At 38.3% G+C, this 16,864-nt stretch overlaps 2 protein-coding genes across 2 annotated transcripts in view; one reads left to right on the forward strand and one right to left on the reverse strand.

Annotated features, from left to right (window-relative positions):
* The window catches only part of LOC137619044 (B-cell receptor CD22-like), a 59,428-nt gene extending 43,029 nt beyond the window's left edge, over nucleotides 1-16,399 (forward strand). Inside the window, exons 4-7 of the mRNA XM_068349240.1 lie at nucleotides 3,901-4,028; nucleotides 7,938-8,039; nucleotides 9,068-9,227; nucleotides 16,383-16,399. Of these exons, the coding sequence (XP_068205341.1) occupies nucleotides 3,901-4,028; nucleotides 7,938-8,039; nucleotides 9,068-9,227; nucleotides 16,383-16,399 (407 nt within the window). The remainder of the gene's footprint in view (nucleotides 1-3,900; nucleotides 4,029-7,937; nucleotides 8,040-9,067; nucleotides 9,228-16,382) is intronic.
* A 102-nt stretch (nucleotides 16,400-16,501) lies between these two features.
* LOC137619045 (uncharacterized) lies at nucleotides 16,502-16,864 on the reverse strand. The gene has a single exon (XM_068349241.1). It carries the CDS (start codon nucleotides 16,862-16,864, stop codon nucleotides 16,502-16,504), a length of 363 nt encoding a protein of 120 aa, XP_068205342.1.

Below are 16,864 nucleotides of genomic sequence, written 5' to 3' on the forward strand. Positions count from 1 at the left end.
CAAGAGAGATTAGTTCACCAAACTTTCAGCTGGGGTCCACAAGGCACTAGAAGAGTTTGAAGACCCAGACCTACATGGCTAAGGATTATGAAGCGGGAAATAGGGGAGGACGAATGGAGAAATGTTGATTTAAAAGCTCAAAATAGAGATGACTGGCTAGTTCTGAGGCCCTTTGAGAAAATAGGTAGCACATAAAATAGTTACCATTGGTCTGGGGAAGTCATGGGTTATTTTTTTTTTCCTTGCTCATCGTAAATTATCAACTCGAGAAATCGTTGTGATCTCTATTCTTTCCCAATATTATTCCTCAATATTATTATCCATGTTTAAAGGTTTAAAGGCCACCCATGAATGGCAGAGGCAAGGGACAGTGACATTGCCCTAGCAAGTAGGACAGTGTGCTAGAGACTGACCCTATATACATATGATCAGCGCCCAAGGTCCCTCTCCATCCAACCTAGGACCAAGGAGGGTCAGGCAACGGCAGCTGATGACTCAATAAGACACTATAGAGCTTGAGAGGGACACGAACCCCAGTCTGGTGATCACCAGTCAGGGACGTTACCAAATAGGCCTCCACAACCACATTAGAATTCCTCAATAATGGTTAATTGACTGTCATTTTATTAGTGAAACGTTTCCTTTTATTTAGATAAAAATGAAATTATTTATTAAACTGCGAAAAAGAAAATGACTGACTCATTTAACATCGGAAAACTTAGTTCTGAATAAAGCATTAGTTGTGTTTTTATCACATTGCAATTATAACAATTACTGGATATATTTATTATATTTTTCTTTTCTAAAAAAAAAGAAAAAAAAAATACTGTGCATGATCAGAAAGAACGCAGTCAATGATTGAGTTTTTTTGTTATATTCGTTTGATTTACGGTATAGGTGCTCAAGCATGGTATGGATTTAATGTTATCAATACATTTAGGGAATTTAAAGTGAACCAGTTGACATACCTACACTAATGTTTGATAGTTCATAAGCATAAGCTAATATTTCCTGAAAACGCCAGTAAATTGATATTCTAATTTTGATAAATCTCAGAAAGGTTTCAAGGTCACTCATGAATGGCAGAGACAAGAGAGAGTGACAATTCCCTAAACACTGACCATATATGTATATGACCCAGAGCCCAAGTCCTCTCTCCTTCCAAGCTAGGACCAAGGAGGGCCAGGCCATGGCTGCTGATGTCTCAGCAAATAGACCGATTGGTTCTTCCAAACCCTTATCCTTAAACCCTTATCCTTAGCTCACAAGGATGGTGAGGTTGCAGACACGACAGGAAACTATCTAGCTTGCGCGGGACTCGAACCCCAGTCTGGCAGATCACCTGGCAGGGACGTTTCCAATAGGCCACCACATTGAGCTAATCAAAGAAAATATGCCAATGATATATTCTAATCATATTCACAAGAGCGGACTAAAGAGCTTATACAGAAGGCAAGTAGTGTCATCTGTGTAGCTGTGCATTACTAATGTGTTTTTATTTCTTCCATTTTGTTGTCCAATCTCTTTTACATTTTACTTCAAAGGGAAACGGTCAAGTTTGCTTTAATTACATATTGGATATGAATGTCCTCTCTACCCCAGCTCCAAGCCACGCTACTAGGAAATTCTATTTTTCCATTCACGCCAAAAAAACATAATCTTTTCTGATCTTGCGAAAAGTTGAAAGTAATTGGTAATTACATTGTATTATTTGTATTAAGATAAAGTAAGTTAAGTAGGCAGTTAAGCTTCTTATCTGATTAAAGAAAAATCGAAAAATAAAACTATTGGCAGAAAGCCTTGGTTAAAGAATTGCTGAACAAAACTGGTATATTGTGTATTTTGTAACAGAAATCCAAATAATTGACACGGGACAGATGTTTATTACTGTTTTGAAAGAAATATTTGACATATGGTTGTACTTTTTGACGAAATAAATCGCATTTATTTCAAATAAATCTAGAAAGTCAATCGGATGTCAGTTATATGTTCTAAGGTTATAAAAAAGGGTCTTATTGTCATTTAATCTTAATTATTAGTTAATTCTAAAATTACTTCCTTTATAGGAGCAATTTAATGTTTTCATGTTCTAGTTTATCTATCCCTCCTATCCCTAAGTTCAATTTAATTTCTTTGAAGCCAATAATATTTTTTTTTTTTTCTAGTTCGTCACCTCCAATTTTTTCTTGCATAACTGTATTCTTATTTTTCCCCATTTCTAAGTTTCTATAGTAATACTTTACTTAATTTTATTTGGAGTTTGAAATGTTAATGGATGTATGTATATATATATATATATATATATATATATATATATATATATATATATATATATATATATATATATATATATATATATATATATGTGTGTGTGTGTGTGTGTGTGTGTGTGTGTGTGCGCGCGTGTGTGTGCGTTTGCGTGCGTGCGCATGAACACACTTGTGGTTCATACTCCCTTACCATAATTCCTGCATTAGCACTATCTTACGAAATTGATATTACCTTGAGAATGCGTCCTTTATCTATCGTTAGGGAGACCCAAATCCAAATCCCAATTTAAATGAATAATCGGAAGTGAAGGTCCTCTTTCCCCCGAGACAATATCATTATCATCATTATTATGAGTCATTATACCGAAGACATTATCGCCCAGGATTCATTATCACGATTGGGAAGACCTGCGAAGAGACCCCGGTTGACTTTTCTCTTCCCTGGGAGGAATAATAATGAGCGTTTCTCTTCTTCCATTTCCTCAACTTTTAATTGGCTTTCTTCTTCTCTTTCTCTTTCCTTTCCTTAGAGAGAGAGAGAGAGAGAGAGAGAGAGAGAGAGAGAGAGAGAGAGAGAGAGAGAGAGAGAGAGAGAGAGAGAGAGATTAACTATTCATTTATTATATCTCAAAAATATTGTGTGAACAAAATATTTTCTAAACTTGGTATTCTACGTACACACACACCTAAATATATATATATATATATATATATATATATATATATATATATATATATATATATATATATATATATATATATGTATATATATATATATATATATATATATATATATATATATATATATATATATAGTTTCAATAAACAAATCTAAGGTTACATTTCATTAAATTTTGTGTTTTCTTCAAAATGGTTGTTTGATAATGGTGAATGAATTCTTTTAAAGAAATCTAAAAACGTTATCTATCTCTGCATGTTAGCATTTTAGGGAAATCCATGGATAAGTGAAAATCATAAAAAAAAAATTAATGTCCACGCTACCATTCCTAGTTTCGTTTTAATCATCAGTTAATGCCTTTAAAAAAAAAGTTTATAATACATACGCAATGATAATGTTCTCAAACTTCCCATATCATTATGTTTTTTTTCATCTTTGTTATGACTACTGTGATCACAATGAAGAAATCTTTTTATTTCACCTTTTTGTCCAGCCTAAATTTTATAAGTTCTCTTTACACAGATGATTCAAGTGTTTATTTTGCCCCAGTTATTATATCCACCAAGGAGGCTATAAAATGGCTAACATTTATTTATCTGTTTGTCTGTGAGCATAGTTACATCAAAAAATATTGACAGATTTTCACTAGGTTTTATTAATGATCAGTATTACGTTCCGGAAGATCCCATTAAATTTTGGAGTTGATCCGGATCAAGATCACGATTCTGGTTATAGTTATTATTCTATCAGTAGCCTGCAATAGATTCATTCACGGTCAACTTATGAAACAGGGATGGCTTGGTCCGGAGACTTGAGCAAATGGTTGACATTCTTCATTGATGAAGTTCTGTGAATCTGATTGCTCTTTCTACTTTTTCTCCATTTATTTATTCCATCACAAAAATAACTTATACAAACTATGAGCTTTTCATCTGATGATTGCGTTTCCAGATGCCCCGGTCTGTGCTTGGAGAGGCGAGAGGGAGATTTTGGCAGCCGTGAACGAAAAGGTCAAGATGAACTGTTACATGAAGGTCTCACCTTCCCACGTGACCTTTGACTGGACGTCTTCGCATAAGGTGAGGTCATGTTTCTTTACTTAGTCGGTGTGTAGTTCAAAGGTTAAGGTAAAATCTTTCGTGTCGGTCATCAAGGAAAAGGTCACATTCGATATGTAAAGTTTGTACGTCAAGGTCATGCCTGGTTTGCTAAGGTCTTATCAAGGTCCCCTCCAAATTTCAAGGGATTAAGTTAAAATTATACTCATAAGAAAAATGCTTTATTGATATGTTAGTCATAAGGGGAGGTAACACAAAATTTTGAGATCAGAAAGCAAAGTCATTAGGTACGGTCATAATCGACATTTCAAATCCAGAAATGGAGGTCACGCTAAATTTCAAGGTCGTGATGTAAGGTTACATTTTAAATATAATGGTCATATGATACTTGGGATCTACTAAAAGTCAGGAGAAAGGATATGAGCTGAAGTTGAGAATAGGATGTAAGCAGCCTTGGGGAAGTGGAGGGAGATAGCAGGAGTGGTAGATGATAAGAAAATGCAAATGAAGCTAAAAGTCAAGATCTATATCACAGTAATAATAGTAGCGGTAATGTATGGATTGGAAACGGGAACTCTATAAGACAAAAAGAGGAAGTAAAAGTTTTGAAATAAGAGATGAGAATGCTAAGGTGGATTATGAGAATATCACTGCTTGAAATAAGGTAAAAGGATGAAATAAGAAGAATGGCAGGTGTAGTAAAGATTACAGAGGTTATATGTGTCATGACTGAGATGGTGTGGGCATGTGTTGAGAATGGATGGTGGGGAGGGAATGAGCAGAGCTTGGAAGGCACCTATTAATGGGAGAAGATCGAGAGTGAGGCAGAGAATTAGATGGCTAGATAAGGTGAAGGATGATATGGAGAGAAGAGGTATGATGGAAGAGGAGGATGACTTTGTTAAAAGGCATCGGAAAGGCACATCAGGCAACCAATCCCTTAATTTAGGGATAACGGTGAGAAAGGTCATATTGTAAGGTCACACCAAATTTCAGGGTAAGGTCAGGTAATACTGGGAATGTAAAAGTCATAATATTAATCTCCCCAGTATGACCACGTTCGTAAGAGCAGATTTAAAAAGAGATGCCTTTTGCTGGCAATAGCATCTTTAGCTGAACATTTTTCCACGTATATTTTAAAACTTTTACCTTCCTAGATAAAAAGTTGCTTGCAAGTTTAACAGAGAAAAAAAAATATCTCAGAAACTCCCCTCATAAACTCGTGATTACTTTTAATAAGCGAAACTTGCCCCCTCAAAAAAACTTTTTTCATTTATCTAATAGGTTCGGATCGCTTTTAATGGAGTCTCGCGTTTTTTATTCGTAGTTTTTCAGTGTAAAAAATTCGTTTCTTCGCATAGACAAATGCATGTGCATGTTTATAAAGATTACAAAATATGAGTATAGTTACTTCTAAATTGGTATTTTCAATCTGTATGGATAGTGTGTAATGTTAAAGATCTGATAAAGGACAGTGGATGTAGGCACGATTTTCTATGGATAAGAAAGTTCCTTGTAAATGGGATAAGAAATGATGAGGTTTTCCAGATAAAATTGTTCTGATTTGAACATTTGAAGAGAGAAATTGCAAAAGTCCTTAAGAGAATTAGAAAATGATGAGAAATTTGAGAATAAATGTAACCCAATGTAGGTTTTGAGAGTTAATGGGAAAGAGTAATGTATCCTAAAAGTGAAAGGTGTGATTCTTTTTAAAATCTTGGCGTAATTACAATTGCATATGGTACATATTCCTGTCGAATTCAGGACTCTGTTCTTTCATTTGAAATGAACCCATCTCCACCATGAGAGCTGAATTCTGAGTTTCCAACACGCGACTTGTAATAAATTTATATCCCTCTTGACAGCTCAGCTGGTAGAGTCCTCGCAGGCATGGTTTCGGCTGACTGGCAAGAATTCGAATCTCTACCCAGCCAGAAGATATTACCATAAATGAATTCCAGTGTGTGTGTGTGTATATAAATATATATATATATATATATATATATATATATATATATATATATATATATATATTCATACATATACATATACCTATATATATATATATATATATATATATATATATATATATACATATACATATATATATATATATATATATATATATATATATATATATATATATATATATATGTGTGTGTGTGTGTGAGTTTATATAGATGTATGTATTGATATATATATATATATATATATATATATATATATATATATATATATATGTGTGTGTGTGTGTGTGCGTGTGTGTATGTGTTTATATATATGTATGTATTGATATATATATATATATATATATATATATATATATATATATATATATATACATATATATGTCATTGTTCTCTAAATCTCTATATGTATGTTCGTACGTTTGCTATCCCTATAAAATGTAAAGAAACCTCTCTCAATAAATCAGTCCTCTGAAGAAGTATCACGAAACTAGTCAGGACTTAAGCGTATATTTCGTATTTTCATTTTCCCTGTGGTTCTTCTGCATCTGAGCATCACGTTTTCCTGTGATTTTTACGCATATATATATATATATATATATATATATATATATATATATATATATATATATATATATATATATATATATATATATATATATATATATATATATATATATATATATTTGTGTGTATGCATGCTTATGTATACTGTATATACCGCACATACATAGTATACCAGGTTTACCCTCGTATGCTCTAACATAGACAAACCCCAACATATTATTTCGTATTATTCAAGCCCTTCTCTGTTCACCCATATTTATATTTCCAGAGAAGGGGTCTTCGTGCCTAAAGCATCTTACTCTGCTAAGGGAGATAATAAGGGGTTTCGGACATAAGGTGATTTACCTTATACTGACATCATATTTTCTCTTTCTTGCTTTTACGAAAGAACCCTCTTGAGAAGGAAGCGATAATATTATACACTCAATATTTCGAACACTGGAAGGTCATAGGTCAGGGGAAGAGATTGTATAGGAAAGAATTCAGAAGCTGATCAGTCGAAGATAGATCAGACTTCCACAGGTGCTAGTGATGTGAAACTTGTAATATTGGAAATCTTATGTCATATGTTTTGGTAATGATCTTAAACAGTTGAGAGCAAATTCGGTTTTCAGAGGCAAGAAATTACTCTAAGGATGAATGGGAAATTATAAAATCTTTATAGGAATTTATTTCAGAATTTCTTGTAAAGGGAAATAATTCAGAAAATCCTTTTTATAAATTAATAGCTTTCATTCGTATAAATAATGGTTCTCTTATCTTTTAGCTCAATTTGGAATATACAAATAAAGGATGGGATAATTTGAGGCACTGAGAAAACATAAGCTGTTAGAGAACTCTATAGAGTTAAGAATGAATATGACTACTGAAAATCCTGTAATATCATGTGACTTTTCTTTTAATTGTGTCTTATTTACCTCCCATTTACTTTTATACATAGCAACAAATGCAACCGTGTCGAGTCCACTGTTGGACAAATCCCTCAAACATATCTTTTATTCACGTTTGGGGTTAGGCCAGTTTTCATCCCCCCTCCCCTACCGCTGGCCAGTGTGGATTGGTGATGGTGGGAGACTTTTATCTGATCGCTCATAACAAACCAACCTAGCAATGGTAACTCTGATGACTAGTACAGCTTTGCTGATTATAGCGATACGCAAACCTTTTCACCACGTTAAGGTATCCCCATTCAGAAAGGAATATCTATACACAGCTCTATGGAAATCACACAAAGCTTTAATTTTTACTATTGGGTTAATTCACATTATTGTTCGACAATTAACATTACTACTTGAAATAAGATTCTAGATATTTATTCCACCCAGTTCCCTCACAGTCCACAATTTTCAAAATGCCATTATGATATTACCTTGTTACAGTTACAATTATATAACAGTTTTCTGTTACTTGTAACCTGGTTCTCTGTCGCTATTTTGAAACTGACAGTTGCTGGTTCCTTGTTGCTCTTCCCAAGAACGTCTTTGTAAACACAGGAAAGGTTAGGTGCCGAGCATCAAAACTCTCAAGGTGAATGTTTTTCGTCCCCACACATTTATCTTAAGTTAACCACTGGTAACTTATATATTGGTACTGTATTTTTTCAGTATTTTGTAACAGTTCAACCTGATGGTCAGTACCCGTAGGTTTTTTATTTAGACCCAATAAATAGGAGGATATACATTTCATGTAGTTTGAGTTTCCTCATAGTTTTGCTGTTGCCTCCTTTACATAAAGATAAGGATAATTCTACTGCTATTGTTGATTTGGTAGTGCTCTCCCCTATTCTATTTTTGTCACTTCAGTAATGTCGATATGCTTTTCCCCTTTGCCCATTTCATCCATTTTCAGTCTTTTTTGGCCCCTTTTGTAATTCAGTCTTTTGCTATTGTTTCTTCAATTCATTATTTTGTTTGCTTTCTTTCCCCCCTTCAACAACAACATTGTCACTTAGGCAATCATTGATTGGTTTCTTTTCATTTTCATTATCACTTTAGTAATACTTTCTGTAAACTTTTTTTTTTTAACCATCTTCTTTATTTGTTTTTTTTTTCTTTCACCTCATCACTTCAAACTCTGACGTTTTGGTCTTTTTACTTGGGCACTTCATTATTTCTGTTAATTTCTTTGTCTTTATATTCGGGCCAAAATGGTAATATAAGAAATGATTGGGAATGCCCACCCTGATCCTGGATACCTTAGGCACTGGCATCAAGTAAGGACTATGGTGTACCTTCATTGTGCCTTAGAGTAGATGACGGCTTCTCTAAACAGTTTCTCTTGCCCCCGCAGTATCTTCGTTATACACAGATACTGTATATATACTTTAAAGGTTAAAAGGGGTCTCATGAATGGCAAAGGCAAGGGACAGTGACACTTTCCTAGAGACTGACCATATATGCTTCGAATCCCAGTCCAGTAGAACGCCAGGCAGGGACGTTTCCAATGGGGTACCACAACACAGAAAATGTATATAGCCTAGATACACATGGCGTCTCTGGATAGTAATGATACTTCTCTTCCGTACAGGAATCGGCCCTACGACACCAGGACAAAGGTCTATCCTCAGAGGGCTGGGTGATGGTTGCTACCGTGTCTGGAAATGGGATGAACCAATGGGTCAAGTGCTCCGCCACCAATGATGTTGGAGGGTCGTCTCATCCCTGCGTCTTCTTCATCTCTTTAGTTGGTGAGTTCAAATATAATAAATCTTATAGACATTTGGTTTAATGCTTAGTCCATGCAAAGGCTCCTCAAGTGTTCATGTTTGTTTATTTCTTTCATTTTATTTTGTCTTTCTCATGATATAGATTTTTCTATCCAAATTTGTCTGCACTGAACAATACTTTGCCAACTATTTTATAAATATCTTATTCAGATGAAGATTGTTGCCATGTTAATTTACTTCTCTCCTTTATATATTTCTGATAAAGAAACAAAAGAGGTATAAATTCCAGTTTATAGGTCATATTGTGTGTTTTCATATAATGTTCAATTTCCATGTATTGTTTTTTTTTTCTGAAAATATATAACTGAGGTCAAGAGTTTTGATTCTTCAAAGTTTTCCTTCAATTTCCTGTATATTTCTAAGCTCCCTTTATTTTCAAGGTCTTCTTCCTATTGTCTTCTTCCTATTGGCTTCTATTTTCATCTTTGTCATTTATTTGATCTGTCATATATTCATGTTAAGCTCTGAAATACTTTTCCTTGTATAATAAATGTTATATTTTTTTAATATTTTTGCACTCCAACTTCCCATCTATACCCTGTTTTCATAATTGATGAAATACCTGTATTTTCAATTGCTTTTGGTATTTTCCATTAAGCCCCACTTTCTATCCTTGTATATTTTCTCTTTAGTGTCTCTTAAATTTATTGTAATTATTGTATATTAATTGGATGGTGTTTTAGTGCCCTTCAAAAATGTTTTCCTTATGAATCTTTATTACTATTTTCTTTATAATGGCCCATGTCAGGTTTGCTGTTATTGAGACAATTAAAATAATTTCCATTTTCTTGCCTTTGGAATATACTCCTCTTACAATCCAGTTCAATGCCAAAATAAAATATACTTTGTACTACTCTATTGCCTTCTATACGACCAAGTATCTTTAATCTTATATATCTTAATGCTCATCTTTTCTTGGTATATTTCTAATGCCCAATTTGTCCCCAGTTTCCTTTAAGAGCTGAATATTATATTTCGCATATTCTATAGTTCCCTCTCTACCAAAAACACAATGGCTCTGTCAATGCTAATTCTTTTTTAAAATTCTCCCTTTCTCTTCTACCCTTTTCATTGCAATTCATGGGACCAGCTTACACAGTGATGTTCATCCTCTGATTCTTGTCTTATTCCACTGGCAAATTCCATTTCTCGCAGACCCTCCCCTAAATCAATATTTATTTTTACGCACTGCTTTATGCGAGATAACATTCATAATTTTCAGGGAATATATATATATATATATATATATATATATATATATATATATGTATATATATATATATATACATATATATATATATATATATATATATATATATATATATATATATATATATATATATATATATATATAGTCTTTTTTTTCAATCAGTGTCTCCCTGTTTAGCAAGTCGAAAACCTTACTAGAGGCTGTAGCAGTTACTATTGTATTATATCTTCATTAATTTAGCTCTTTATTGACATAATTGTGACGGGCCGAGAGCAGGGTTGTGACTCAAAGGCAGGAAGCAATCAACTGAGTTACTTTATTAAACGACACTCCTTTATATACAAAACCTCAAGGCAACAGGAATTTTCATGTTCACAAGACAGACAATGTTACAGAGGCGATACGCAGACTTGTATATTCAGGTTCTTTTTAGTGCGAGGGAAGAGCGCAGATACAAGCATAATATATACAAAATAATTTATGTACGATCGTGTGACACACGGTTGGTACATGGCTCCCCCCTTAAAAATAACATACTGTACATGTTAAATAGGGCGCCCTGATCTGGAGAGGCGAACTGTAGGCGGGTCATCTGGCAGAAGATAAGCAGGTTTTAGACGATCAATGGAGACCCAGTCTTCTTTTCCACGAAGGTTTAGTAGGAATGCTGTCGGAATGCATCGGATCACAAGGAAAGGGCCTGGTAAGGGGGCGTTAGCGGTGGCTTGCTAGTGTCGTTGCGCAGGAAGACGTGTGTTGCCGAGTGCAAGTCTGTTGGTATGTGATGCTTCGCTGGGGGCTTGTAAGTCTGGCGGCATGGAGTAAATTTTCCCACGATGTGACGTATGCGCTGGAGATCGTCGGAGGAGGTTGTAGAAGGAAAAAAATTCGGCAGGGACGACCAACGGGTCGCCATACACCATTTCAGCTGCCGAGACGTCGAGGGAGTCTTTAGGAGTGGTCCTTAGTCCCAGGAGGACCCAGGGAAGCTGAGTAAACCAGTTGCAATCCTTGCAGCGGGACATCAAAGCTGCTTTGAGGGTGGGATGAAAACGTTCAACCATTCCATTGGCAGCGGGGTTGTAGGCCGTTGTCTGATGAAGGTTGATGCCCAGGATATTCGCTAATGATGTCCACAATTGAGAGGTGAAAGTGGTTCCCCTGTCAGAAGTAATATGCTAAGGGATACCAAATCTTGCAATCCATCCAGAGAGTAAGGCAGATGTACATGAGGCGGACGTTGCAGTTTCCATGGGAATGGCTTCAGGCCAACGAGTGAAGCGGTCAATGACGGTAAACAGGTAACAATGTCCTTGTGATGTGGGTAGGGGGCCTACAAAGTCGACGTGAATGTGTGCGAAACGATGCTGAGGTTGAGGAAAGGTGCCCACTCCTGAATCCGTGTGTCGATGTACTTTGGAAGTTTGGCAAGAAGTACAGGCGCGGACCCAATCCTTAGCATCCTTAGAGATGCCGTGCCAAATGAACTTTGCCTTCAGCAGCTGTGCAGTGGAACGGCACGAGAGATGTGAAAGGACGTGAATGAAATCAAACACCTGTCGGCGCATAGGAGCAGGAATCCAAGGTCGCGGTCTGCCAGTACTGACGTCACAGAGGAGCGTGGTGTTGGAGTCGTTGAAGGGGAAGTCTTCCGAACGGAGGGACGTACAGGATGTCCTACATGCTTGATACTCTGGATCCTGTCGTTGGGCTTCAGCCAGGGCGTTGTAATCCAATCCCAGTTGAACGGCAGCCAACGTGTTTCTTGACAGGGCATCGGCAACGGGATTCATTTTCCCAGGGACGTATTGGAGGGTGCAATTGTATTCAGCCACGGCACAGAGATGTCGGCGTTGACGGGCGGACCAGGCGTCAGACTGTCGAGTGAAGGCGTGCACCAGAGGCATGTGATCTGTGCGAATGACGAAGGGCGTACCGTCTAAGAAATGGCAAAAGTGACGGACAGCCAAGTGCACCTCCAGCAATTCTCGATCGAAGGTAGAATAACCTGATTCTGCCTTGGACAGTTTTCTGCTGAAGAAGGCCAATGGGCGAGGCGAGCCGTTGACCACCTGCTCGAGTACTGCACCAATAGCGATGTCGCTGGCATCGGTAGAGAGAAGGAGAGGGGCGTGTGGGATAGGAAGACTGAGAGCCGCAGCAGTTGATAGGGCCTTCTTTGTATTGCAGAAGACTGCTTCTCGAAGGGGACCCCACTTCAGGTCCTTTGGCTTGCCCTTGAGGGAGGCGTAGAGGAGAGCAAGAGTGGCGACAATGGCTAGCAGAAAACGGTGATAATAGTTGATCATGCCCAAGAATTCCTACAGAGCTTTGATGGTCGAGGGCGCGGGGAAGTTCTGTACGGCTTCTACCTTCTCAGGGAGGGGATGGACTCCTTCTGGAGTGATGCGGTGCCCTAAGAATGACACTTCGTTGGCGCCAATGGTACACTTGTCGTACCGGACTACAAGGCCGTTTTGTTGCAGGCGGTCGAGCATGATGCGCAGGTGACGGAGGTGTTTCTCTTTTGAGGAGGAGAACACAAGTATGTCGTCCACATAACATACACAGAAAGGGAGGTCCCCTAAGATGCCATCCATGAGACGTTGAAACGTGGCCCCAGCATTACGAAGGCCAAAACAGGAGTAATTGAAGGTATATGTACCAAACGGAGTGGTGATGGCGGTCTTGGGGATGTCTTCTGGGTTCATAGGCACCTGATAATACCCCTTTAGGAGGTCAAGCGTGTTGATTTCCTTTGGTAGAAATATAAAACTCCAGAAACTACGTGCTGTGCTTTATTCCTAATCCTTCAGAATCTTTATATACACTGACCAACTTATTTACAGTTTTATAGTTATAGTAACCAAGAGATAAATATCATATGAGTAATGTTACAATGGATTGGATATTTACTGTAAAGTAGTTAAGTTGTTTTCAGATAACAGTATGTACACAAACAACTAAACAAGTAGTTAACATAATCATTCAGATAACAGTATGTACACAAACAACTAAACAAGTAGTTAACATAAACAAAGCATAGAGAAAACCTTCACTTTGTGCAGGTAGGAGGTCACGTTGGCAATGTTTGGGAGGGGGGTAGTGATCCGGTTCTGTTTGCATGTTCAGGCGCCTGTAATCCCCGCACGGATGGAGGGAGCCGTCTTTCTTCAGAGCGATGTTTGGCGGCTGCCAATACTTCTGGTGCCAGACGTCTGAATTTTGCGAAGACTGGGAGTCCCGTCTTCTTGATATGGTGATAAATACCGTGCTTGGCAGGAACCGTGGGCGTTTGGTGAAGTTCTGGACGGAAAACTTCCAGGTACGACGTGAGGAGGTGGGTGTAGGCATCCCTGGGTGCGCTGATGTGGAGAGCGAGGTTAGAGGGGGCGGGTTGAAAAGGTGTCGACAAGTACAAGTCTGCGCTGACCAATCATCGGTGGGCGACATTGACCAGAAGGTGGAAATGAGAGAGGAAATCCGCACCGAGGATTGGTTTTGTGACGTCAGCAACGAGAAACTTCCAATTGAATTTACCGTTTCCGAACGATAATGTGAGGTTCTCGTAACCGTAGGTGGGTATCTCAGATCCGTTGGCAGCTACCAAGCGGACGTCGGCAGATGTACACAGACTACGTCGTGTCTTGAAGAGTTTCCTTGGCAAAAGAGAACGACAAGTACCCGTGTCTACCAAAAATTGCACGCCCGTTCCTGCATCATGTAAAAAAAAAAGATTACAAACACAAGAGGCCACCGCCACGAGCAATGGCCTACTTACACGTGTTTTGGCCACTGACAATCCTTGGCACATTTCTTCGCGGTTGCCCCTAATCTGAAGTAGTAGTAGCAAAACTGCAGCGAATGGGAGGTAGTAAGTGGCTGTAGAAGTCGTTTATTGGGGCGCGAGCGATTGATGGGTGGTGGGTGGCTTTGTCGCCGCTTGGGCACGTCACGTGGTAGGTTTGTATGTCCTACGGCATTCATGTCAGCTTCAGTTGACGTTGAATAGGCATCCTCTTCATCAAGGGTGGAGGCGTTGATGGAAGTCTGGAAGTGGCTGTCCATAAGGGTGTCGGCTTTGGTCATCAAGTCCTTTATGGGTAAACTATCGACATCGGGTATGGCAGCGCGTGTAGATCCGGGTAAACGGCGTATCCAAAGGGCACGAAGTAGGTTCACCTCACGAGGAGAGCCGTCTGCGGCAGATTGAAGGCGAGCGATACTGGTCATTTCCCGGTGGGCAAGCGAAGCCCTTTGGTCCCCCAACGGTTGTTGGGAGAGCTGAAAAAGCTTTGCTATACGAGCGGCTGGCGACGGCAAGTACTGCTGCAGAAGGTATGTTTTGAGGGCGTCATACTCTATTGGGATGTCTCCTTGTTCACAAAGGCAGTCGGATATTTCTGGGAAGGTGTCCTCGGGTATCGCCACGAGAACATAATCTGCTTTGGTGGCTGAGCGAGTCACGCCCTTGATGCGAAACTGGACTTCTGCGCGCTGAAACCAAGAAAACGCCTCTCCGCTGGCAAACGATGAAAGTTGGAACGGGCCAGCCGCAGCGCCAACTTCCGTAGAGTCCGCCATAGTACCAACGATGGAGGGGCAAGGGGGGTGGGGGCGGAAGGCGGTGGGAGCGAGTCGACTTCCGGGGTCACCAATGTGACGGGCCGAGAGCAAGGTTGTGACTCAAAGGCAGGAAGCAATCAACTGAGTTACTTTATTAAAGAACACTCTCCTTTATATACAAAACTTCAAGGGAACAGGAATTTTCATGTTCACAAGACAGACAATGTTACAGAGGCAATACGCAGACATGTATATTCAGGTTCTTTTTAGTGCGAGGGAAGAGCGCAGATACAAGCATGATATATACAAAATAATTTATATACGATCGTGTGACACACGGTTGGTACATAATATTGTGAAATAAATGTTTTATTTTGTCTCCTCTTGTGAATCCTACTTTACATTCATAAATGTTTTCATGATTTTTTTTAATTTCCTCTTTTATTATCGTTATTATTATTTGATATTATACCTAGAGCTTTTTCCATATATTTTTTTTTATTTCCAATATTTTTGGTTTTTGGTCTCTTCCAATTATTATTATTATTATTATTATTATTATTATCCAAGCTACAACCCTTGTTGGAAAAGGAAGATGCTATTAGCCCAAGGGCTCCAACAAGGAAAAAATTGCCCAGTGAGGAAAGGAAACAGGGAAATAAATAAATGATATAAGAAGTAATGAAAAATTAAAATAGTGTTTTAAAACATTACCAACATTAAAAGAGATAATCCATATATAGACTATTGAAAGGCATTGGGTTTTCTTCTGACTCTAATTCAGTTCAGTAAAATTCTTAAACTCGGTTCAGTATTCCTCAGTTCGTTGTGAATCTCAGGTTTTGGGACTTGCAGTCCTGTTGCTGTCCTTGCTTCTATCATGAAACAGGCATTAAATTTACTTGTGGTAATTATTGGTTTTTCCAATCATTTGATTTTTTATTTCTTAGTATTTCTTTAATTGCTATGTTCATACGCTCTGGTTATCATCTAATTTAGCCATTTCGTTTCCACATTCTATCCAGTTTTTCGTTATTTCTTACTGTCTTGTTTTATTTGCATGTTTGCTATACGTTTGTATGATAATTAATCATTCTACCTTGCCTTCTTTTTCAATTAGTTTCGTTCCTTTCTTATTGCAAAGACTTTTTTGCATTATTGTTTTTTTTCTCTGGTTTATTTTAGCCATTCATTATTATAACATTATATTCTTGTCTTTTACTTCTTAAACTATTTTCTTTATTACAAAGACAGTAGTTTCATTCTTTATTAGCTATCACAAATTTTCATTCCTTTGATCATACTTATATTCTAATGATTCCCTCATTCTTCTTTCCCAGCGTTATCCCTACATTGAGGGGTAGGTTGCCTGATGCGTCCTCTCCAATGCCTTCTATCAAAGACATTCTCTTCCACCAAACCTCTTCTCTCCATATCATCCTTCACCTTATCTCGCCATCTAATTCTCTGCCTCCCTCTTGATCTTTGTCCCACCCTCACCCCCTCTAAGGGCTTCCTCACTCCCTCCCAAGCCATCCTCACTCCCTCCCAGGCTCTCCTCACTCTCTCCCAGGCTACTCTCTCCCAGGCCACTCTCTCCCAGGCCCTCCTCACTCTCTCCCAGGCCCTCCTCACTCTCCCCCAAGCCCTCCTTACTCTCTCCCAGATCCTCCTCACTCCATCCCAAGCCCTCCTCACTGCCTCCCAAGCCCTCCTCACTGCCTCCCAGGCCCTTCTCACTCCCTCTCAAGCCCTCCTCATTCCCTCTCAGGTCCTCCTCACTCCCTCCCGGGCCCTCTTCACTTCCTCCCGGGCCCTCCAT

Source organism: Palaemon carinicauda, chromosome 25, assembly GCF_036898095.1.
Source record: "Palaemon carinicauda isolate YSFRI2023 chromosome 25, ASM3689809v2, whole genome shotgun sequence".
Taxonomy (NCBI): Eukaryota; Metazoa; Arthropoda; class Malacostraca; order Decapoda; family Palaemonidae; genus Palaemon; species Palaemon carinicauda.